At 44.0% G+C, this 26,485-nt stretch overlaps 1 protein-coding gene across 4 annotated transcripts in view; it reads right to left on the minus strand.

Moving 5' to 3' along the window:
* The window catches only part of kcnab2a (potassium voltage-gated channel subfamily A regulatory beta subunit 2a), a gene marked incomplete at its 5' end in the record, with an annotated part of 68,534 nt that overhangs the window by 23,970 nt on the left and 18,079 nt on the right, over positions 1-26,485 (minus strand). For 2 of the 4 annotated variants that reach the window (XM_079747866.1, XM_079747865.1), the window contains 2 exons: positions 20,025-20,066; positions 21,325-21,493. In XM_079747866.1, coding sequence (XP_079603992.1) covers positions 20,025-20,066; positions 21,325-21,401 — 119 coding nt within the window. Of the gene's footprint in view, positions 1-15,330; positions 15,699-20,024; positions 20,067-21,324; positions 21,494-26,485 lie in introns of those variants that run through there. The other 2 variants (XM_079747867.1, XM_079747864.1) reach the window with 2 other exon arrangements.

Genomic DNA, 26,485 nt, shown 5'->3' on the forward strand with positions numbered 1-26,485 from the left:
TAAAATTAAACATTTAATGGTGAGGATAGTTTCTGGACAAACAAAATAAACAAAATAAACAATTTACATTAAAAAAGTATTTCAGTGAACGCAGCACTAAACAGGCTTAATCCATAGTTTTTCCAACTACGACTTACGTAAATATAGGCATATTAAAATGCTCATGATAAAAGGGTGTTTTAACACATAATTGTAACGGTGGTATTCAATTTTATCTGTGCAATGTTGGATATAATATTAGGGTGGCTATTCTTAAGATCAATAGCTTCCTGAAAATATTTTATATGTAAAGATCTGCATTGGTTATTTTGGAAGGCAATTCAACATAAGCGATACTAATCAATATTACAGACATAACTAACATCAGCTCTGCATTCTCCTTCTGTCCTTTTATAATCATCATACTGTCTCACTGCCAGACTTGCTCATCGAATTAGGAGTAGATCTGAGAGTCGATCTTTCCCTGTTAAGGTGCCGCAGACGCGGTGCAGAGCCCATACCTATACTTCATGCCGGTGCGGATGCTCTGCTCGCTGGAGGAAGGCACACTCTGGACCGAGAGCTGGCCCAGGCTGCGAGCCACCATGGCGACCGCTCTGAACTTGCTCCGGGTGCCCGTGTTGGGACTGTTGGCATTCTGTCGGTTCAGACGGTCCTCCGTGGTGCGGCTCACCCCACCGCGGTGGTCCGTGCACACCAGCGACACCTGCATCCCTGCTGCTGGCCCAGACGGCCGCCCCGATTCAGTTAGTCCAGCTCAAACTCCCCACAACGCTGCGGCGGGGCGATGCTACGGACTACCAGAAGTTTTGAAAGGCTGAAGGAGGTGCAATCCTCTAGGAGATACAGAGAGGGAGGAGCGTCTGTGAGCACAAAACGCAGCTACCGCCAGCCTCTCCTGCGCAGACTATGGGCGGAATCACTGCACAGCCGACGTATTGAATGTCACAACATCCCGGGAGAGAGAGGCAAGGTAGGAAAGGGGCGGGGGGGAGCGCAATCTTCCAAGCGCGCGCGCCAGCGAGAGGAGAGAAAGACAGAGAGAGAGAGCGAGAGAGAGAGCAAGGGAGATATCGGGCAGTGAAAGACCGCTGATCAGGTGAATGACAATCCGCTTCCAAGCACAACGCTACAGCAGCCTTGCTTTGGTGTCGCACAGCTCAGCGAATGCCATGAATAAGCACCACAACCCTCAGTCACAGTCAAATAAAAAACTGTTTCAGCACACAATAAAAGAAGATGACATCTCCCCAACACAAAGTAAGAGGAAGGGAGGTGGGTGGGATTTCCCCCGCTTGCTGGCAGTTTTCTTTATCTGTGTGTCCAAGCCACGCTATCTCATCTCAATCAGAGGCTTGTCACCAAGGACCCGCAATTTCCTCTTAAGCTGAGCTCAGTGCTAAGTTAACACCTCTCAGTGCCAAGATCTAGGTGTGGCGGCGCAAGAAATCCATACAAAAAGACACAGAGGTGAATCGAAAGTGGTGTAGCCGCACAGTTCAGAGACATTTTCATCCTATCCGGCCGGTCTGCTTCGCCAGCTGCTTAACGCTGCTGCTGGAGAGAGAGACAGAGAGAGAGAGAGAGAGAGAGAGAGAGAGAGAGAGAGAGAGAGAGAGAGAGAGAGAGAGAGAGAGAGAGAGAGAGAGAGAGAGAGAGAGATGGAGCGAGCGGAAAAGAGGGATGGAGAGTGAGAGGAAGAGGAAGAGAAGGAGAGAGCTAGAGAGAGCTAGAGAGAACGCGAGAGAGCAAGAAAGCGAGAGAGTTTGAGAGACCGAGTGAGTGAGAGAGAGCGTGTGAGCGAGAGAGTGAGAGATAATGAGTGAGCGAGAGAGCGAGCAAGAGAGCGAGCGGGAGAGCGAGCGAGAACGAGTGAGAGAGAGAGATAGGGAGGTCTCGGCATCGTAGAGACCTCCCAGTCCTGTGGTTTTGCCTGGATTAAACTTACATGACCATGGCTCACACTAAGCACAAAAGAGCCACGCTGCGCCCATGCAGAGAGTGAAGTGTGTGGGGGGGAGGGAATGTGGTGTGAGGATATGTGGAGATGCTAGAAAGCGTGTCCCCGCCCACCGATCCACCCCCAACACATACACACAAACACAGAGCAATAGATCAGTTGTGTTTAGCACGGCTCTAATCTCACTCTAATTGACCATCAGAATTGGTTTTGTCCATTCAATTCCCTGAAGGTATCCTTGCGGTCTGAAGGCTTGCATTGTCTGAGTCTGTCTATGAAAACACCTTAATAATTATCGGAGTCTCAAACAAAAGCCTGAAAGACCGTGACTGCATACTCCTTTCTGGCCACAGAATAGGGGGGCTCTCGCATGGGACAGTTCAACTGGCGATTAAAAATTCATTGTGTAACCGTACCTGTAGCAAGGTGTGCCAAAGCGAGGGGAACCATCTCCTCCTTACAGAAAAGACATTGGTGCCACATTATTATCTGCCTGTTGAGTTAAGTGCATACATTCTATTATTATTATATATGCCTCATCATGAATAACCTTAAAAGGGTTTGGATGAAGCCTCGGGCATCTACTGATAATAATTTGCCAATACAGTGATAAGCAACTAATCAGGTGAACGACAGCTGTACATCAAGGTAAATAAATAGTCAAAGGTATGCTAACATGTAAAAGGCCTGAGCTGAACCTCAGATGAAAACCCCGAGCTTGATCTTAATTGGATGCAATGCAACGCTGGCACTGAAGATTGCAGGGAGAAGCGGAGGAGACGCTCCCAGTAATACAATACACAGGCTTATCGGTGTGGCCCAGCTAATGTTGCGGGGAGATAATTAAACGAGATGCCGCTCAGCAGAGACGTGGAGTAGGGCGGTTGAAAAAGCAGCATCTATCAAAGGAGTCCTACAGCCGCTGCTAACGGACAGCACTATTCTTAGATGTGTGACCTTTTGCCTTTCATAGACTTAAATAGAAACAAGAATTAGAGTAGGGCGGGGCAGGTACGATGATAGTACGCAGAACAGCGAAATTACTTCAGAGGATTTCTTTTTTTTTTTATGAGGTTTTATATTGTCATGGTTTGTGTATGGGGATGAATGTGTAATACATCCAAAAAAATATCTAAAATTTTTACCAGTCAAACGGTCTAACCTTTCCGTCATTGGCTGGTGGCAGGTGTTACAACAGATGCTATTGTGTATGCCAAAGGTCAACTGTAATAGAGAAGGGTGAGGAGAGTGGATGGCCATAGGTAGCGATCGCACAGCAACACAGCACTAAGAGCTAGCTACCACTACCCTTTAGCCTGGCAGCCAAAGTCCCGGTACCCATCCATAAACATTATATTACGCAAGCCATGGGGTTCCCTGTCAACCCCGCTCAGCATCGGCTTGACAGGGGTGGCGAGGGGGCCTTGGATCACGTCCTGTGGTTCACGTCGGGGCTGATGGGCTGGGAACTGACATGCGGGCCGGGTGCCGGTCCATCCACCTAGTGTATTGCTTTATTCCATCCTCAGAACGACAAGGCAGCCAAGTGGAACGCCCCCCTCCCCACCAGGAGACACGAGCACACGCGTAAACACACAGCCACGCTCCTTTCTGCCTTTGCAGCAATCGCTGTAGGGAACATGACCCCCCGCTCAGCCTGTCTGCTCTGGTCCTGGGCACACTAACGTGGTGACATAGGGGGCAGGTACTTGATAAGCAGGCGGGGCGGCTGGTGACAGGGGCTCTGGGATGGAGTATCAGGCCTGTAATACACACCCTTACCTGACCCCCCCCCCCCCCCCCCCCCCCACAGACGAGGGGGCTTGGAGTTGCTGTCCACCCTCCTCCATCCTCCTCAGAAACACCGCTTTGACGTAGAGAATTAATAAGATTAACGGTCGTTACTAGGGCTGGGTATTGCCAGGTACCTCACAATTCAATTCAATTCGATTCTTTAGGTCTTCATTCGATATTGATCCAATTGCTTCGATATCGATTCAATAATACGTGCAGATGACAAAAATACCTAAATATTATTTAGAATGAACCATTTCATTGTGCTTTAACTAGCAAAAAGGGAATACACCATTGTATAGTATTGTTCCTGAGCTAAACTTGCAGCATAAAAGTAATAATGATAACATGGACAAATGTAAAAGGGCGTGTAAATTTAGGCATACTCGCTTCTAGATTACAATGACTGAGCATGCTTCTTTTTTTTTCTGGAAATAATCGATTTCCAAAAACTTCTGAATCGAAATTGAATCGAGAACAAATAAATTGCAGTGCATTGATGAATGGATATTTTTACCCAGCCCTAGTCGTTACCTACATTCATGGACACATTCCTGCCGTTTCAGTCCATCTTTGAGTTAACAGCGTCATGAGTTATCAGATCTATAACACCCAGGCGATGATCGATCTCCTGCCAGTGTTTGACATGTAAGCCGTCTGTGGCTGACTTCCATCTGAGCGGGAATATCTACGTATCTGTATTAACAGCTGTGAAACTGCTGGAGATCAATATCAACATGCATCATCGTGCGGACTAGTGATCCATCACAGAAACAAATCAATAGGTCTGTTTATAAAACATATTGCCGTTTGTGCCGTTTTGTCAAAACAACTTACCCCTTTGATAAACTACACACAATGACCTCATTACCTGAAGAAATGGAAAAAGGAAAGGTTGCATTTTTTCCCCTGACCAAAAGCCAAACTATAAGATATGTCCAATGCATACAGACTTTTAAACGGGGAATGGGGAAAATTCTCCAACCATATTGAATTCTCCTTAATAAAACAGGAAGCTGAAGTATAGCCATAAGTGCATTTGATAAGAAAGTGTGATGTGGATGGTTGTAAGGCAACTCAGTATGGAGCTTTTGTGGCACCCTGATCTGATAACTTTGATTTGACCGACTTAGTTAGTTTTAACCGAGTTAAAACTGAACTAATATACTGTATTTGTTTCAATTGACAAGTTGACAAAGTGCATGCAACACACAATAACATTTTGGAACAATGTTGATGTGCATTTTTCAGGATTTTCAGTGGACAAACACACTTTCACTCTGGCCTAAATTTGCAAAAACACAAGCTCCTGCACCAAAGCTTGTACTCATCACACCCACATATACTGATCTAAAAAAGGATGCCATACAAATCCAAAGAAACATCAAATTTGTCATAATTTCACAATCCTATGAACCATATCCGACATTGTAATCATGGTTTAATAGCCCTCATCAGTCAAGTCCAAGGGCCAATTGACTAAAGGCAAATTGTTGAGCATGTTATGCAGTTTTTTTTTTGTGTGACAAATCTAGCCCATTCATCAAGTTGGTAAATATTACACCCACTATCCTGCTAAACCTGGCTCGTGCTCTAAGGTGAACAATGTAGCGTTTGTTCTGTTCTCAGAAGCAAAAATGAAACTCTACCAAAGTAAGAGGGCTTATGTGATGCTGAGCTAAAATAAGCAGTGTGTGGAAGGTAGTGACACAGTATCCTGCAGTGTACAGTCAAGCTAAATACTTTGATGTTCCTCATCATTTCTCAGAGTGTCACTGTTTAAATACTAACTGATGGCAACGCATGCAGTGGCCCTAACAGGAATACACCAAAGCCTGATTGGGATAATACAGGTTGAGAGAAAGAGACGCTTTTATCCCCCCCAAAAAATGTTACTTTCAGGCCATCTCTGTTAAGAGAGGGTAGAGTGGGCTCCATCCATGACCAGTGTGGATAAGATTTGCAAATTAATCTAAAAGTACAGCCATCGATTTTCCTTTTCTCTGATGCAGTCTTTGCTTCTGCAGCAACCGCCACCTCCTTTTTGTGATTGAGTGCCTGATTTGCGCTTATCCCAAATATACTGAACTGCTCAGCTCTAATCCTCCTTCACTTGGACACTCAAGCCGCGTGGTGAGTGAGGAGCAGGCCTCTGATTGGATGCTGCACTTCACTCAGTGAGCGCGGGGGAGGAAGAGGAGCACCGAGGAACAGAGATGCACAACGGCACGCATATTTCACTGATCACGACCACAGCACAATTCAATGGCCAGCACAAGAGCACATGCACACAGGCTGGGCTCTTTGCATTATTTTAAGAATATGTGGTGGACACCATACTAGAGACACAAGGTTGAGAATACTGGCTGTGCAAATCCAATGCGAAAAACACTAGCCACATCTTCAGACTTTAAATGTTCACATTTAAAAACATCTCTGTCCAATCGGCTAGAGTTGAGATGCAGCTGTAGCCGATAATACAGCTGGACTAGAGTCGCAAAAACACACACGATTAGACTAACTATCGACCTTGCTTGGTTATTGTCCAGGGCTTCGAGGGAGCTTGGCCGATCGATAACGCCTCGCTGTAATGAAGCCCCATGGGGTACCTCTGCTCGAGATTGAGCAAAGACAACCGACCTTGCCCAAAACCTTCAGGAAACCTCTGTTGGCCTGCCTGTAGTCCCAGACTCACCGGAGCACCGCAAGCGGAGGCAATGGCAAAGAACAGAAAGAATGAGAAACAACTCATGCCTTCATGAGCGATGATCCTTCACCCCAACACAATCTCACCCTTATGCACTCTAAAAATAGACCTTGGAGTTCCGCATCAATGGCGCACAGCAAGTCTGTATTAAAATGTCCCTCTAGCCTTAAGATTTGTTCAAAGAATAATAAATATACTCTCACAATTGAGATTGACTGCCATAAGAATCACAGTGGCTCCTTCGGGGCTGGGAAAATGTGCTTGAGGCCAGATCTTTCTATTATGCCCTTCTCACCAGATATAATGGTAAGAAGATGGCACATAAGCTGCAGTTCAGTGTTGTTACACAGCGATAAACCAAAAAAAGGAAAGATGGACATCTTTGAAGCCTGTGCATAAAATATGTTGAATAAGCTTTAAAAAATAGTGCTCAAAGCTGGATTAAAAAGACCCCACTTCTGGATATGAATTTAAAGATGAGGCTTCAGTTCTCTCCCTCTCTCCAACTTCCCTTCTCTGCCCTGAAGTGGGCGCGCAGTCAGAAGACTCCATCCCAGGCCATGTGACGTTCTGGGGGCCAATGTTTGTTATGGCGCTAAGGACTGGAACGAAAAGAGACGCAGCCACAGCCCTGACTCTTGATTCCCTTGGCCAGCTGTCCGGGCGAGGACTTAGGTTTCACACTGATGGAGGGTCTAATTGAACAGCATTAGAGGGGATTTGAGCGTCAGAGAAAGACGGATGCCAGCCCTGACCAGCTGCTGTAGATAAAGGGCGAAGCGGTATGACAACAGAGAGGGGTCAGACGGGTGTTGGAACACGCAGGGTGGGGTTGACATGTGAAAACATGTCAACTGATGAGGGTTACAGAACACCAATTGTTGGGTGGGGCAATGTCTGTCAATAACATCTGTCAGAAACATAAGTCATGCCTTTTAGTTAGAATGTAATGTCATTTGTAAGAACAGAGTTAAAGCGCCACCAAAGGACCTTTATTTTACGAGGTAACATTTGGGACATTGGACGAAGCGTAGCCCGATATGACTATCAAATGTGGTGATGCCACTTTGCTGTCCAACACCACCATGTGAAGGAGTCAATTTCACATGGTTTCAACACCATGTGCATTACAGCATTCAAACGCCTGGCTAATCACTGAACTGAGTATGTGACACATTTTGAAAGCAGGATAGTGTGAAATAGATGCTCCACTTTACTTTTACGGGTTAGTGAACCCCAAAAATATCTTTCTGATGAAAATGATGTGTTTTGCTGTATCAAAACATTGGTTGAACAAGTCTGAGTTCTTTTTCACCAAAATGCAGGAAGTTGTGAAACGAGCTATTTCTCTGTAAAAAAATCAAATGTGCTAGTTCCTGCCTAAAACGCTTTTCAGCTCGAGCGCTCGTGACCTCGGTTTGACAATGTTTGACTACGACCCACACACTTTGTCAACAACCTGGAGGTTCAATGCTAAATAATAGCAGATTTTGACAGAATTCTTTAGAGAAAACAGGAGATGGAGAGACTGAGTGGTCCATGAAAGGAATCCCATCTGTGAAAAGTAGCTTTTAAATTCTCCAGTGACCATTATTAGAGAGATGTCCTGCAGTCATTAGTGCTGCCCCGAGCCCCCCCCCCATTCATGGGACACGACCAACAGACCAGGAGCAGTGACAGACAGGAAACCCTGGGTTCTTATGCAACCACTGGCACAGCCCTTTGATGTGAATCTGGGCATGAACAAAAGGGGAACATTTATAAAGCAGAAACCCAATGGAAGGAAGAGTACACGCTTCGACATTGCAGAGCGGTACAGGAACACACATGGGGGATGAAGATTGTATTTGCGTGTGCAAGCGATTGAATGCACTGTTAGATGCTGACCAGTGCAAAACAGCAGATGTTGGGCACCGATTTTTCTGCCTCAGCCTTTGCGTACTACGGCGAGATGAAGTGGAATAGGCCGAACTAGCTGAAATCCTATTCCTGTGTGTATGCATTAAATACTAGGTAATGTGAAGCAAGTGAGGGCTGAGGTGGGGGAGATGATGTGATGATGCTGCAGTCTCTTCCTGCACAGCTGACATTGTTGGTCTAAATTAACTCCACCACCGCCAGTGTAAGGAGGAGGATTAGGCTGGAGTCCAACAATTCATACCTAAGGTTTATGTGAACACTAAATCAAACGCTAAGCAGCAGGCTTAGGCCCCCGACCAGAAATCCTTTGAGTCAAACTAGCCATCATGCTGTGGACAGTGGAATGGGCGGCTCTTCAAAAATACTCGGAACGTGTTGACGTACAGATGAAAGTACACAGGGTCAGATCTTGGCCACCAAACAGCTGGCTCCTCTCCTTCATTCATTTATTGAGTGACCTTTCATCGCCTGTGTGTGTGTGTGTGTGTGTGTGTGTGTGTGTGTGTGTGTGTGTGTGTGTGTGTGTGTGTGTGTGTGTGTGTGTGTGTGTGTGTTATGTCAGATATACCTCTGGAATGTATAAAAAAGAACTAGGGCAGTCTCTCACATGCCCAGCTAGGTGCTGGTTAAGTGCCCTACGGTGGCTATTCGGTTACTGGCAGCACCTGCTAAATCACTGACCTCAACATTTATGGTGGTCTCAGCGGGGGGGCACTTTCTCTCCCAACCAGGTGGTCCCGCCTCGAGGCACAAACATCCCCCCCCCCTACACTAGATTACTTGGGAAGGGGAAGTATGGCAGTCAGATTGATCGTACCAGTTTGAATGGAAACCTTGGAAAGGAGTAGACTAAAGTAGAGCAGATAATTATGAAGCCTAGTCTTCACGACTATTAGATCCAGGACATGCAAAACGTCAGTCAAAAGTGCGGCTAAAACTCCATTCAGTAGTAGAAGTAAAAGTAATCTTTTAAGTATTGTTTTGTGTTGTTTAACATGCTGGCTCCCCTCTTTTGATAGAATAGGTTATTTACATGGTTAACTTCCTCCTGCATTACGTTTTCATGACTCTCAAAGTCTGAGGCAGAACCAACAGGGAATGTAATGAAAGCTTTGGATCACAAGTCGCCACACTGACATTTAACCAGAGACCCTAAGGGTTGCCCCCACACCGGCTTGCAACGTAAAAAAAAATGCAGATGCAGCATCTCCTAGGTTTCTCTAGGAACTTAGATAATTGTTATTCTGTGGGTTTTTAAAAAAAATCATGCATACAAGACAAAAACAATGGAAAAAATTGATTCCTAAACATTGGGTTGCATTAAATGTGCATATTGAACGTATATTTGGGTAATCTTGGCAGAGTGCTGGAAATCATGAGTTCACAGCGATCCAAAGTGACAATAGCACCTTAAACTAAAATGCTGGCCAGAGCACTCACTACCTCCTGTCACCGCTCGGCTGCTCGCTATTCATACAATACAAAGAACTAGCCCTGAAGACACACACACACACAGGCTTATATTACCATACCAACTGAACTAGATTAACAAAAAATATAAAAAACCTTTATGCATTTCACCCTTGGCTAGCATTATGCAAGGCACTTTGGTCCAAAGAGCAAATCTTAACAATGCTCTGAAGCTATGAGACCATACAAAACTGATATTCAGAAACTCTTCTGCTCTGTAACCTTTCAGTGAAAGTACTTCCTTACGATTTCTATCTTGCATTTCAGAGAATGCAATTAGTTCCCCTCCTAGTTGCAAACAAATTGCCCTCTTCAACTTGAAACACACTTAAAATAGGACTGAACAAGTAATCAAAATGAAGAACCTCCCCTCCCATTAATGCATTTTAAATAATTATGAAATCAAATTGAAATCACAGTATTGTGCAAAATAATGGCAATCACGATTTCATGGAAAAAATCCTCACTGTAGCCCCAACTTAAAAACCAAATGATAAACATGTGTGTTGTATTGAATGACTGCTGGATGGTTTACCGGCTTTTCCTTGACCCCTCAGTGACATTACTCACTTATCCCCCATACACCTTTATGTGCTGTTTCAGGACACGGCAGGGATTTAGAGATCCATCTCAGTGGCTTGCCAAAGTGTAGCTGTGCTGACAGGGTCTTCCGCCCACTAAGGTTAGCGATAGGGAGGGACACTTGACATGAGATGAGCAGTGTTCAAATGAAGGAAGATGAATGGTTCTCTGTATCAGCGAGCCTCCACCAGAAGCATATATACAGCCTTTATGAAGGATAGGCACTGCATTTGGGAATACATAACCTCTGAATTGTATAATTTCATTGAAATGCAATTGAGTTTCTGAATTGAATGGTCTACATGCATTGTAATTGGACCGAATTGCAGTCCTATTTTTTTTTATAGATTTATGCCTCAACATCAACACTCTCTGTACCCTGAGAAAAAGGTAAGTCTTAAATAAGTTTATAATGTCATCCAAATCCCAGTGTTCCCCCAGCACTGTATGATTAAGGCCCGCCTTGACTACCAATGTATAAAAAATAAATAAATAATATATATGTATGTATATATATATATATTTAAATTATTATGCATCAACAAAGTACAAAACTCTCGTAGGGAAAGATAACATACTTCCATCAGGTACAAAAACTAAAGATAAATAATGCATCGGTGATACTGTTCAAAACAATAGCCGTTCGAACTGAAACCCTCACCAAAGACTGTAGAGCCATGAGACCCCCCCCATCATTGACCACCTTGACTAAGACATTTTCTGAGGGAAACACTGCAAATCCTGTAATGCAGCTGGGAATAATCACGTAATCTTTACAGGGAAAACCTTGAGGAACAAACAATCCGACTAGAATTTGACTGTGTTCTTGAAAAAGAGCCATCCCACAATGATATAGAGGGAATTGAACTGCGAGTCCTATGGCAATTCTCACCCTGTTGTGCCCACGCTGTGTTTCTGACTAGTGTGTTCTGACAGCCTGTCAAGCCTGGCCATGCAGACACGGTTGAAACAAGGAAAGAAAGAGGTCAGCGCTGGGGAAGAAAAGCCCAAGCCTTCAGTGTCCCTCTACTGTAAGGGGGAACATAAAAAACCCTTGCCTGGCAAAGGCTGTAAGCTCTCATTCATTCATCACGACTACCACTTAGTGGCTGAAGTGAAGAAGTGAAACAGAGTCAGGAGACTGGAACGTGAGAAGCTGAGCGAGGGCCAAAACAATCAATGAATAGACAGAAAATGCATTGATGACATTTATTCATTTTTTTTTACTAATTTCTGTCATGGTGTCAAGTAGGAGTACCACAAATGTGCTGCTTACTGCTTTCTGAATTAGGTAGTCGCTTGTATTTCTGTTAGATCGTTATAAAATTATTCCATTTTAAATTATATGCATGGATAGTAATTATGACTATCAACAACTTTTTCAGAATGTACAAGTGGGATCAGTTCTGGTGCCGGTATTGTTAGTTATTTGTAAGTTATACTATGATGTTCCATAGGAATTACTTTCCATCAACTGAGCAAAAGAAGACAAACTGACTCAAATACAAAGGCCATAGCGCAATGCTTACAAAGACATACCGTTACCACCATCTAGTGGTAAAACGTTGAAATTGACAGATCTCTTTACAACTGTCGATCAACTTTCAATGATGAAGAAAGTTGATTTTAACATCCAATGTTGAGATAAGCCCATTTTAATTGTTATTTTACAAATAAATGAGTCAATATAGTTTGATAAAAAATATAAAATTACATTCACATTATGTAAAAATGGATGTTATTCAAAAGGACTCCTTCTATTTATTTCAGAGGACTTTCATTTCCTAAATTACATTTACTTCCCAACTCTTTATATTTCTATATTTTATATGCACATGAATGGGTGTGGGTGTAGTAGGCGGGGGTAATGCTCCTGCCCTCCCCAGAAGGTCTGCCTACTCAGTCGGGGAGAGGGGGCTCAGACTATTCCCACAAAAATATTTGTGACCTTATTTTGGACAAATATGTACATTACTCGACAGTGAGAGATCAATTGTTTTTTTTATCCCTTTGTATTTTGCCATGAAGTACACACGTGTTTGTCATTTGAAAAGAGCTTGTAGAATCTCAGTTTGTCTTAAAACAGAGCTTATATTGCAATTGCATACTTTTTGCAGTATGAAATTGCAATATGATATTTTATATAGTCAAACTTCATATGTGTAATTCATGGCACAATTCAAACCGGATCAAAAGTTATTTTGTGCCTCACCGTTGACTACCAAACCTATTTCTTCAGAAGCAAGGTCCCATTGGGGTTGCTGAAAGGAGTAACTCTGTATTAAAGAGCTGGCGAATATATGTGGTACTAGGAAATAAAAGTCCCCTGAAATGAACAAATGTGGAATAATAGTGTTTATTATCAATTTAAGTCAATTTAAAAGCATCCCTAACCCTAACCCTAAAAATAAAACCTATTCATTTATTTAACTATATCAACTAATTTATATTTACATGGATTAATATATCGTTTTCCTTATTTATTAACTGCAGGATTTATTTCATTGCCATATTTATTTCTGACATAGGTCCTTGAAGCATGCTTTAAATTAGACTTATTATTATCAAGTACAATATTTTGGAAGTTTAACAATGCATCAAAATTGTATGACCCAACGCAATAGGAGTCAAAATAACAAATTAAAGTTGCATTGTGTAAGATTGAGCCCTCAAAGTAAGTAGGATCATAACAGCGTTATGTTCACTCTACCTGGCTGTGCTACTGTGTGATGCAAACTAGTGAGTGGCTTGACTTCAGATGTGTCCAGGCTATTTAAAGGTACAGGCTAGATGAAAGCTAGGTTAAGGTTATGAATTTCCTTCAATAGATAGGCTGCATCCAAACGCACAGCTGCAAGGTTTAACGATGGCTTCCTTTAAAAATATAATTTTCTTAACTTTCCCTGTAATAACTGCAAAAAAATAAAAGAATGATGAATTAAAGACAGTGGAGATTAAGAAGTATTGGAATACTCTCATTGGCTATCATGGTTTCTTAACAACAACGATTGTTTCGTGACATTTCATCACTATTTTGCAGCCACTGATACAAGCCCAGATCAGGTTATCCTTAAGTACATAAGGTTAGGTTAACTAGGAGTCAACAGATCCCCTGCTAGTCCAGGTGTAAACCAATATCTTCTTTAATCCCATTGAGTACTTTTCTCCAAGGTGTGTGTGTGTCTATGTGTGTGTGTGTGTGTGTGTGTGTCTCCATGTGTTTGTGTCTGTGTGTCTGTGTTTGTGTGTGTCTCTGTGTGTGTGTATGTGTGTCTGTGTGTGTGTGTGTGTGTGTCTCTCGGTGTGTGTGTGTGTGTCTCTGTGTGCATGTGTGTGTGTGTGCATGCGTGCGTGCGTGTCTGTGTCTACGGAAAAAGTGTGTCTTATTCAGTGTGTTTGAAGCTGTGTGTAGGCAGCTCTGTGAGGAAGCCATGGTGAAGGATTGTTGGGTTGAGGAGTCTGACCAAACAGTCACTAGCACACACAAAGACAACAAAGAAACATAAGGTCGAATTAATCTACAGACAAGGTGTAGTTACACTATAATTTCTTATCTGGATCCAGGCGTGCATGAACAAGTGGCGAGGATGTTGTAATCACGGTTTAAGGCGACTCTGTATTAATGCTCCATTCTCCTAATGACCACGAGCCTAAAATAATGATGAGATACGGGTCAGAGGTGTGTGTACTTCCTGCCCCAGTTGCAGCCCTCATCACCGCCTCAGGGCTGATCATGGTACAGAGAAGGGCACATTTCAGCAGATAAGCGTATACTTTTGAAAATGTGTGTGCTTGTGAAATCAAATGAGGAATAATGGAAAGGCTAAGCGTAAGTGGGATTTTCAAACAATGAATAAAGCTAGCATAACGTACTTGAGCAAGAGGCACACTTGAAGGTGAAACCTGACACTGTTGTTGTGGATCATAAAACCATCATATAGTCATGGGCCACTGACTGTAAAGAACGCGGGGGGGGGGGGGGGGGGGGGGGGGGATAAAAAGAGACGCTATGTAACAATATCTGCAGACAACCACAGTAACCCTTGGAACATACCTAGGCCTGGTAACATCAGCCAATAGCTGTGTGCTGCTCACTGCCCCCAGTCTGACCAAAAACAACAGCAGCCAGGCAGAGCTCTGGGCTGATTAATCTCCATTTCTGGGACAGCCACCACAGCGGCAGCCCCATCTGGGCTCTGCTAGTCACTTGACTGAAAGACTGGCCAGCAAATAACATCATATTACCAGCACTGAGGTGGACTGGAACGCATTCATAGATAAACAGCGTGGTATATTTCCCATTCATTCAATAAAATAAGAGCACCGTGTAATACACTGTCTATTAAACTCATCTATAAGCAAATCACGACCAGCGACCCGATACAGACAACACCTGAGCGATACATGAAGGGGGCAAATGAGGAAAGTTGGAGAGAGTTTTTAAGGGGCCAAGTAAATCCTTATGGAACAGTCCGTCCTTCCCACCTCAACAGAGGCTGACCTACTTGATGAAAATAAAACTAGAGCCAGCACCTTGATGTGGGAGCATTTGGCCTCAGGACATGGCGAGTGTCCACTGACATAGGCTCTCTTTTAAATTGGTCAAGTCAACAACCAGTTTCTTAATAAGCGATCCACTCATCGAGTGTAGACAACCACAAATAAAGATTAAACACAAAAAAGAACCACAACGAACAACTATAAGACAGCTGTCACCTAGCCAACCCCACCAGACATCCCCCCCCCTGCCCCACTGACACCGGCACTGTGACCCCCGGGGGTAGCTTACCCCCCGGGGGTAACTTGCCCCCTATAGCGCTACATCTCCATGCTACGGCCTGACCGACGTCTCCCGTCCCTCACCCCGAGAGGCCGAGCCCCCTGCCCTGCCTCTTACCTGTACTTCATGCCTGTCTGGTAGGACACACACTCCTCCAGGGCCAGGCCATTCATCTTCAGGAAGTCTTCCATGTTCTTGATCTGAGCGGCCACCCGCTGCTCCCGGAGCCGCTGCAGCTCCGCCTGGTCGGCGGGCCGGGGCAGGTTGAGCCCCTGGTCCGAGTGGTAGCGGCTAATCCCGCTACGGATGCTCTCGCTGTACGACATAGACAGCATCTTGCCGCTGCTGCCGCTGCTGACGCTCCTTGGTAAACCGCCGCCCGGCCCGGCCGGTTTGGGGATCTGCAGGTTTTCGGGCACACAGTGACTGGACTTGCGCCGGCCGGGGGCCCCCCGGGGACCCCCGGCGTACCCGCCCGCAAACATCTTCCCCCCCCCCCCTGCCCCGCTCCCTGCCCCTGACCACAACGCCCGCTTGCCGCCGCCGCGGATGTGAGGAGCGGAGCCAAAAGAGAAAAGTGGGGGGCGCGGACGGAGCAAGACGCCGGCTGGCTACGGACACCTCCTTAAATAGCACCTGCCCCCATAATGAGGGGAAAAAAAGGAGAGCTCTCCTGCTCAGTGCAGCACGCACAGCCATGCATCCTGTAATCAGAGGAGCCCAGCGCAGGCCGGCACCACCCACCCCTGACAAGACACACAATGGCAGCAGGTATACGCTGATGGGCGGCATTCAGGTCACTGGCTGGTGATTAAGGAGCAAGACCAAAGTGGAGGCACATGCGGACTACATCTGCAGGGGGACAGCGAGGGTGGAAAGGAGGGGGCATTCAAGTGCAAGCATGCACCAAACATAAGAGGAGGCCCGCCGTGTATTGGCGACTTAATTTGCAGTCATTGTGGGTTCCGGCAAAGTCTCAACAGATCAGTTTATGTGAATAAATGGAATAGCAACAAACAAATAAAGCCATCCTAAAGACGTGCTAAAGTTATGAAGATAATAGTTATAAAACTGTCTGCATCTTACCAAGCCAAGCTATTGGCTCAAAATGGGTTATTCCTTATATTACAGCTTTCTGCCATCTGATCCAACATAGCGATGTACAGAAATTCCACCGTCAAAAACGTGTTCTTATAGATCCAATAGGTGGCGCCACTGCACTTGCCACTAGATATCCAAAAGGATTTTGTTTTCGATTTAAATGCTTTTTGAAAAGGCACTCCCTGCAGAAATAAATAAAAACCAAACCAAAACTCTGTCTGTCCATTTTCAACAGATTTTAGCCACAGAAAATGAAAATGCTATATAGCAAATAGTTGACGAATGATTATGGGGGAAGGTGTGGCCACTCACCGTGAAATCAATCTATTTCTTTGTGCTGCTTATCTCGTATTAAAAGTAATAGATCCAGCTTAATCCAGCACCTATTGTCACCCATCTGGTTGATCATCCATGTTTTCATGGTGTTTCCATCATCCCATTTGAAAAAAATATTTGGTTAGAAACAGGATGTAAAGATGGCAAGAGGATGTCCCCAATGGATGAATGAGCGGCACGAATTTCAGACCAAGTACCGCTTTGACTGGTGTTGAGGTGACATAACCCTCCAGCCTGGTTCTTTAAAAGACCAAATGGAATCTCTTGACCAACGTCTGATGGCCAAAAAAGTAAATCCACACCCTAACTTATACACGCAATACGTTCTAAGATTGTGAAGCTGTTTTCTTTACAATAAAAAAGGCAAAAAGTGAAATTTGCCCACGAAAAAGATCAGAACCAAAGATTCACGTCATTATTCTGTATATAGTCCCACCGTCAAGAGCCAATAATGAGAGAAGAATCATGTTTCTCCAACAAAGTCTTGTATCTTCTTCTTGCAATCCTATGCAGCAAAAAACTCCCCCCCCCACAGAGCAAGAACGCAAAGAGATAAAAAGAGTCCAGGCTAGGCAGCATGCATGAGCTGCAGACCACAAACACATAAATTCACCAACATACTCCCTGGTTGGCCAAATGCCTCACCGGCTTGTCTGCAGACAACAAATACGAGCAAACACACACAAAGACACACACGCAGACAGACACTCCCGATGCAGTGACAGGCGTCAATCTTTCCTCCAACTCACCCGTTTTCTGGGGGGTCGGCTCATGAGAGATTGCGGGGGGCTGCCCGTCTGCTCTTATAGACACACGGTGTAGCGAGCACACGGGTCCACCCAAACTGGGAGTGTCTTACTAGAAAAGCGGCTAAACTAATTACTGAGTAAGGAGTGCATCTCTTCCTCCACATCCCCCCCGCCCCGACTCCATCCTCTCACTGCCTGGGCCCCGTGCTCCACCAGTAACATCATCATCCTCACCATCATCATCAGCATCATCATCCTCAGCATCATCCACCCATCATCCTGTTAGATCACATGGAAGGAATCCATTTATGTTCACTGGGCAGGCTTTGTTTCTGCAAACCGCAGCAAATATTATCAGGCCTGAATTATTCACTGAGCCTCTGCACTAAAAGCCCTTGATTGTTGTTCCACAGGAAAGAACACTAAGAGGCCAGAGGGAGTAGCGAGGGACACACACACACACACACACACACACACACACACACACACACACACACACACACACACACACACACACAACTTTCTTCCTTGGCCTTATCACATTTCTGTAGGACTTGTTAAGGTCTACTTCAAAAGAAGTGACATTGAGAACAGATAGCCGGTACTTTTTGAATGATTTCCAAATTTCTTAATCTCATTTAGAAATAAGTGCTCCTCTCCAAGAAAAGTTCAAATACTGGACTATCTTTGGATACAGGCTAATTTCATAGCTTTGCAGGTTCTATAACCCTTTATCCAAATCTATCCAACCAAATTCATGGTAAAACTATTTTCCATCTATACAAAGTGTGACAAATGATATATAGCCTACCAGAATACAGTATAAGTTGCAAAGTAGAATAACTAAATACAACCGATAGGATTGCATCGTCTACATAAAATGTTGTTTCCCAAGCGTGTCTTAACATCAGTCAACGACAAGAGGAGTGCACACTGCGAGACAGAGGGGCCAGGTGTTTCGGAGGGGGAAGTGAATCCCACGGAATCTCTAAAAGGATTACATGATGGTCAAAGCCGGAAACGCCGCACTAAAAGCCTTTTATTGCCTTATGTTAAGTGGTCTTGAGCTAATGCAGTCCACATTCCAGAAAACAAAAGATCACCCAATCTCACAGTTAGTCAATGTAAAACACAGTAATCTTCACACACAGATTCCATCATACTAATCCACAAACTTTGCATTATTAGAACCATTGCGTTTCCTGGCTGCAGTTGTTGAGCGTAGGGAATTATTGAAAAGGAGTGAACAGCACTTCCCATCATTGGCCTGTTTGGCTGTGATCGACATAGACAGAGAGCTGCTCCCTAGGACGGTTTGCACTTTAAAAATGGACAAGAGCTGCACACAGCACCCAGATCAGAATCCGATAGAGGGTACATTTAGAAAAGCACATCGTCACTGTCAGGGCTTTTTATATCAGATCAGCAGAACGGGTCTAATCAGTTCTCATAAAACATGATCATGGTGCAAAAGCGGACAGGAGAGAGTAAGATAAAGCACCTCTACGGTATGGCCTGGTAACGGCAGTATGCGGACCTACCAATCCCCTTTCCAATGAGGTGTTAAGGGTAGAAGTGCAAAAAGAGCAACTGTTTTAGCCACCGTTGTTTAAAACTGATCAGACAAACAAACATCAAATACAGACAGACTGCATACAGCAGTTGTTATTTCCAGCAAGGCTCAATGGAGAGGTGCACACAAATGTTTTGCACACAACGAAATCCATTAAGTCTTTTCTCAGGTTTACTTGAGATCTTCTGTTCAGCTGAGGTTTTAGTAATGTGGTCCTTGTCATCCGCAGAGGGCTATGTTGTGGGAGTCCGGTATACTGTACATGGCTTTTCACCAAGCACATACAAGAACAAGCATGCACAGCTACATAGTTTGAATAAAATGGTGTGATAATAATGGGTTAGCTACTAATATGGAAGCATTTTAAAAGCCTTTAGATTTTGTATATGGAAGTGTCAAAAACATTGACTTTAGGACATTGAAATATTATACTTTGAAAACAAGGTCACCGGACTTCATTCGTTTTGAATTCACCTCTTTGAAATTAAAATATGTCAGTTCAAGTTGTCATACATTGAAAAATTGAAAAATTGTGTTCTTTGAAATGGTACAACTTGAAATGCCCAGGAGAGGCCACTGTACACCCTATTGGATGATTAGAAAAGCGAACATGACGACATGGTAGTCAGTTTGGAGGATTCATGCATTGTGCTAAACAGTGATAAACAGGATTGGGATGTTTCAATGTTCACTAATTCAGAAGCAAAAATCCATGTTGTAGATAAATAAAAGACAATATACATTACTTATATTCAAGCGGTCAAAATAAGGACCAGAAAACTGAATCCATTACAATTCAAACTGATATAGCCGGGCATTCCAAGGACAAGCCCCAGCAATCGAGACTGAATACAATTGAACCGACTGCTGTCATCATAGCTGTTATGATGACATACTGTAACGGCCCCCTTCTTAAATACAATGCTTTTCAAACAAAAAACACCTCACGTCCAATGGAATAGAGAACAGAAACACTTCAAACACACCACATTTTGGAAGTGGAGGCGGGCCTTAGCTAAACTGCTTGACAGACGGTGAAGGTGGAAAAGTACCTGTAGAATTGCAGTTGTCTTTTGGGGCTCCCATAGCGAGCACTGCAGCAAAGCAAAGAGGAAAGAGAGAGAAGGGTTAAGAGAAGAGCTTGGGTTAAGATAAGATAAGCAGGAAAAGAAATCAGTTAGTTCATGATCATGGACACCAAGAAAGGTAGACATTTTCAATAGAAGAACGATGAGGTGTGCTTTTCAGACCAAGAAAGACATATTCCAAAAAAATAAAAATAGCGCAATAGAATGAAGAATGAAATGTATTATCCAGAAGTTTCCAGAAAACCAAATGTATAATCTCTCAGTATTTTGGCAAACGCAATGTGCCCAGACAGCGCCCGGTGGCCACTTTAAAAACCATATTGGACACTACAAAAGTGAACTTTAGTGTAGCCTGGATGATGCATAGTGTTCACATATTGATACATGATGCCGCCTAATGGAGGATTGGATTTACTGCGTTGGGCTCCTAAGAAAGGAGTGAAATGAATGACAGAGTTTGATCATGTTAATCAGAAGATTCAGTCTTGTTTATATTAGACTATTCAAATATTAGAATCAAGTTGTTAGAACCAAGACATTGGCCTCATAATTACACCCTGCTCAGTTCAACTCAAAGGTTTGGCCCACCTCTAAAGGTGCCCTTTCTGTGTCCGTTGGTGAGACTCAGACCCATGATCTCTTTATCACACTGCATTAATAACCCGAGAATAGCTTGGATCGATCAGTGTGTAAACTGATTTATTTAGTGTAAATTGCCCTCTGCTCAAGGAGAAACAAAGTCATTCCTCCATCTGAACGAGTGGCCGTTGGACTGTCCAGCGTGTTAATCTAAAACTAATGACTCCTGTCGGCATATTTTGCGTTTCTTCCGTTTCAACATTTAAAGCATTCTCCTGGGAGAGAATTGTATATGATTATACATGCTGTTAACTCACTATATAAACACCACAAGACATATCTGACAATTATACTAAAGCCTACTGATAGAGGAAGCCAGGACCACGCGCACTTTGACCCTTTGAACCAACCAAATACCTTGTGAAAATCACCTATGATCATCAAGGATAATAAGCATTTAGCTGTGTGTGTGTGGGTGTGTGTCTGTCTCTCTGTCATTTTTTTTCTGTCTGTCAGTCTTTTCTGTGTGTGTGTGTGAGTGAGTGAGTGAGTGAGTGAGTGAGTGAGTGAGTGAGTGAGTGAGTGAGTGAGTGAGTGAGTGAGTGGGTGAGTGAGTGAGTGAGTGAGTGAGTGAGAGAGAGAGAGAGAGGGAGAGAGAGAGCGTGTGTGTCTGTGTTGAACACACCTGTATATCATGCCTGGCGAGCCAGTCTGTCGGAGTGAGAGGCGGGCAGGGGAGTCTGTGGTAGATTCAGGATACATGGAGGCAGGAGGGTGGGGGTGTGGCCAGCCTGCCGGGGGGCACTTCTGATTTGCTGGGACCACAGGTTACAGTCTGTCACAAGCCACGGTCTCTGGGTTACAAAGGAAGAGAATGCAGAACATTTGATTACATGTCACAAAATATAGGTTATGCCCCTAGCATATTTTCATCAGCAATTTAGACCCAGGAATCGCATTAGGACACAAAGTGATAAAAATGCATTTATTTAATGCATGTCATAATGAATTGACTCACCAGGGAGACAATTAAATAAGGCGTGCCGCTAAACCTGTGTTGTTTAAACAAACCAATATGCAACCGAACAGCTACACCACTAGATGGCGTTAGTTGCTAATTTTGCAGACTTGGGGTGACTGCATCAAATCCTTAAACTAGGGCGTCTCTAGTCTCCTGGCAGCTTGTCTTCAGTGACTTTAGACAGTACCTCACAGCAAAAGGTCACGGATACCAAACCAGAACATGAGCAGCTTGCCATTAACGCAGAATGAGACACACATACTCAAAAGGTGAATAGATTTAGCAGCCAATGAGGAATATGATAAAGAAACCACTCCATAAACAAATAGGAAGGAAAAGGTTTCCTTTGCAGTGCGGGTGCGTGATTAACTAGTTATGCGTGTCGGTGTGCAGTTAACGTGTGTGTTCGCATTGGGCCTAAGAGCACACCGTAGCCAATCTGCAGCTCGGAGCTAGTTGTAGCCATGAATTATTGATGAGCTTTTGCGCAGGAAAATGCACACAGTTGGAAAGAAACAAAATCAAACATAAACATAAAGGGCTGGCAGAAGAGGAGTGCTTAACTGGTGAGTCAAGGCTGGCCAGAGTAGGCAAGAGGAAAACAAAAAGCTTTACACAAACAAAAATGACATCATCTGATGACTTAGATAGCTGTCAAGAGATTTTCAAAACACGGTTTTATTGTGTTGCTCACTGTGTTATTTGCGTGGACGATGGATGGCTATCTGGAACGGGGAAACAGCTTTTGAAAAACACTGACCAAATGACCCAAAATTGTGCATGACCATTTATGTTTTACATGTCTTCAGCATGCAATAGGAAACCACAGAGACAATGTGACACTCAAAGAGACATTCCATAGACAAATCACAAGCGCTTCATGCTTCATAATGCACTTACTTGTCGCCACCTACTGGCCTGGCTTGCTTTTGTGTGTGTTTGATTAGTTTTAGCACTCCCATATGGTCTGAAACATATTTGACCCATATTTTCCACATCACTGGTCGTGTAAACAGGGATATTTTGATAGAAGAAGGGGGGAAAGGGACTATTTTAAAAACACCTCTTTATGTGACAAATCATGACACAGTCCTCAGTCTAGATTCAGTGTGCTGCAGCCGGAAAAACACACGTGTGTGGTTCCCACGCCTAAACTACCGTGGCCGAGGACTTATTGAACGAGTGCAGCCTCACGGCCTCCATCTCAGGCGGGCCAAGTGTCTCGAATCACCGAGCCGCTGGCGCCCATGAGGCCCATTTCAACCACGGCTGCGCTCGCGTGAGCACTGGCCTACAGCGTACAGCTCGTTGGTGGGGGCACAGGGCAAAGAATGCCACGGTGACTTTCTCTTTTGTCATCAATCTCAGAAGGGCGCACAAAGTAAGGTCCACGTCCGGTCTCCCAAGGACTCGTTTAGCGCTTCCCGGACATCCGTTTCAATCACGTTGTCGACCGGGGGACAGGAGCAAGCGGCCAGTGACCTAAGTGATAAGGATGGTGATGGAGGTGATGGAGGCGATGATGGTGGTGGTGGTGGTGGTAGTGGTAATGTGACCCTGATGGTTAAGGAGCCAGAGAGTGGGGAGGGGGATCTACATTGAATGGAGGAGCTCATTTCTCGCAGGGGGCGCAGGGGGATCAAGGTAAACTTCTCTTGGAAATCAAATGGCCCGTGGCGTACAAATCAAATTTCCCTCCAAGTGCAAACGGTCACAACAGAGTTTTTTTGACCTGTATCTCCCATGGTTGTTATAAAAATTCCATGCATTATTTCAAAAGTACATCACCTCCTGTGGTGGCTCCAAGTTGAATCCATCACATGTGTCCTTAAAGGACAAATCCGGTGTAAAATGGATCTGGGATATGTTTAGTATGATAACGAGTTGGAATGTTCGTTTAGGAGCAAAAAAAGCGCTTATAGACGCATTCTTAAGTTGGCTGTTTTTAGCCGATTATACCAAAACACTATAAACTTGGAAGGATGGGGACATGTGTTATAGTAAAAACTAAATCATTATTTTAAACCACTTAAAAGGCTAGAAGTAGCCCGACACTTCTTTGGGTAGTATAATAAGGTTCTTAACATATAAAACGAGGCATTGATAACTTTGTAAGTGTACAGATTGTTTTGCGATTTAGTTGTTACCATAACGCATGCCCCTATCGTTCCAGGTTTATAGCGTTTTGATAGAATCGGTTAAAAACAGCCAACTGAAGAATGCGTCTATATGCACTTTCTTGCTCCAAAACGAACATTCCAACTCGTTATCATACCAAAGATATCCCATATCCATTTTACACCGGATTTCTCCTTTAAGTGACCGTTAACACATGGTTTGATGAGCCTTGTTTAAAAAGGTGCTTTGGATAATGGTGTTTGCCAAAAGAATAAGTCAATGGAAAAAGGCCGATCGATATGGACCTCAAAGAATTTTACATCAACATTGGGCTTTGTGTAGTAGGTTATAACTCTTGTTAAGTTACCACTGTGATATGGTTAAGGGTTCATAGGCCATGTTGTCTTGAAGGATGCATTTCAGCAATACATTCAATAGAATTCCTGACCTCGGTAATACAGTTGGAGCCAAGTGAAATGAACAACCCACTTCCACATTACATCCTGTGAGATCGTTTCTCAAATTTCCCCAATGAAGGCCAGAGAACAGACTAGACTTCTACTACAGTTAATGCTAATGACACAAAACATTTCACGTGATCGATATTGAGTTATATGTTCAAGACACACAATCATGGCATTACAAGCCTGCACCAGCTGTATTCTAGCACATGAGAACCATTTTTTGTTCCCACTTCCCACAGAGGCTGGGTGAGATCTACAGGCCTCTCTGTATTGTTTACAAGTTGTTGCTGACGCATCGTTGCAGTCATGACTAGTATGATATAGAGGGGCTCCATAGGAAGCATGCATGCCTGTGGTGTGATGAATGTAGAGCAGATAATGCAGTGGACTGCAGCAATGCGGTACGCTGCGTGGACACGTCTCGCCCTCGCATTGGCCTAAAGAAAGCTCAGATTTACAGCTCTAAACAGAGCCGGGGTGCACTTTGCTGATTAAATCTGCAGTGAGATTGAGAGGCAGCGTGGGACAGAGAGAGTGAGAGAAAGACTGAGTTAAGAAAACTATTGTATTTTTTACCTCAAGGATTGGGGTAATCTGTTGAACGACACCAGACTAATATTAGTACATCTTAAATCTCCCTAATTAAAGCAGAACTAAAGATGTTAGAGTGACCAAATTGAGTCAACTCTCCATGAGAATAACTGAAGACAAAGTCTCCAATTTAGCACATTTTGCTGATAACTAATAATTAAAGACAAATGGTGTTGAGGTCCAGAGACAGAATGGGAGGGTATCCCACTGCTCTAGGTTGAGGGGGACAGCCTTGCTGTTTACATAAGTCCATCCATACAAAGTACTGAATGTGATTGACAGCTTTCTGACAAAATACAAAAGCGGAGTCATCGCAGAGTAGACAGCTCTTGGTACTTGCCATCCATACGTCCAGTGCATCTCCTCTTGAGACAGGACTGAAGTAAGCTAGTCAGGAAGTCTCACAGTGTGTAGCGAACGGGGAGCTGCAAGGAAACATGCATATGCACACACGTGCATGCAGGCATAAACACACAAACACCCACAAGCAGATGGCATGAAAGATGGAAAAAGGAATAAGAGGCGAGCACTGCCAGGGATACCCTGCTGCACCGAGGTTCAGTGAGGCAGAGAGAGAGATGAATGTTAGCCCGACCTTGCTCTGAGTCGAGCTACCGACCACGGCACCTGGGAGTGTCCAGAGTGATTCCAGACTGACATTTACCAACTGGAGTGAGTCCAAGTACTGATCTTTGCCTTCACACCGCAGATATTAAACGTGCCTGTTTTTGTTTGTTTTTTACATGTGAAAGGATGGCCCTCCATTGTATAAACAGTTTAATTCAGCTGGCTCAAACAGAGAAATTACCTTTTCACTCATTGACATAAATACATGTTTTTAATTGCTGTTATCCCCTCCCCTTATCCCAAGTAGTTAGAATCACAACAAGGAGACCTATGGAGGTTTTTCTTTTAGAATTAGTGTAAGGGGTTGGACCTCATGAAACTGCAGATTTTGGGAACGTATGGGTTACATAAATATAACATGTTCTATTTTGCTTCTGTTACTATGCATTTTCCAAAGAGGCTGTAGCCCCTCAATGTACTGCACCAAAGGATGATGTACATGGTGTACAGAGCAATGCTGACACCATCTTACGTAAATAAACCATGACGTGGATCCCCAAGTCTTCATTTACGAGTCTAAACATGAGTTATTGCACCGGAGTCTGGAAAATTCTATCTTTGAGACGACTTGAGTTACTGTACTACTGGAAGACGAGGTCGCCGGCTGGGTGTATGCGTCACCCCTACAGAGGGTTAGAAGGTGGACACCTGTTTTGGATTACATCAGCATTTTCTTTCGCACCTGCAGTGACTGATTGGTTATGGTCACATCCACACTGTACATGCACTAGCTTTGACTAGGACACACACACACACACACACACACACACACACACACACACACACACACACACACACACACACACACACACACACACTAGGGGTGTAACGGTACACTGAAGTCACGGTTCGGTTAATACCTCGGTTCAGACATCACGGTTCGGTACGAGTTCGGTATAATGAAGAGAAAAGAAAAAAAAAAAATGCAGAAGGCAATTCTTTTTATTGTGCATGTCTCAGGTTGTACCACCTAGTTTCATACAGTCTCTCCCCTGAGCTATGTAATCTAAGATGTAAACAGTAAA

This window comes from Pollachius pollachius (assembly GCF_949987615.1).
Source record: "Pollachius pollachius genome assembly, chromosome: 12".
Classification (NCBI taxonomy): Eukaryota; Metazoa; Chordata; class Actinopteri; order Gadiformes; family Gadidae; genus Pollachius; species Pollachius pollachius.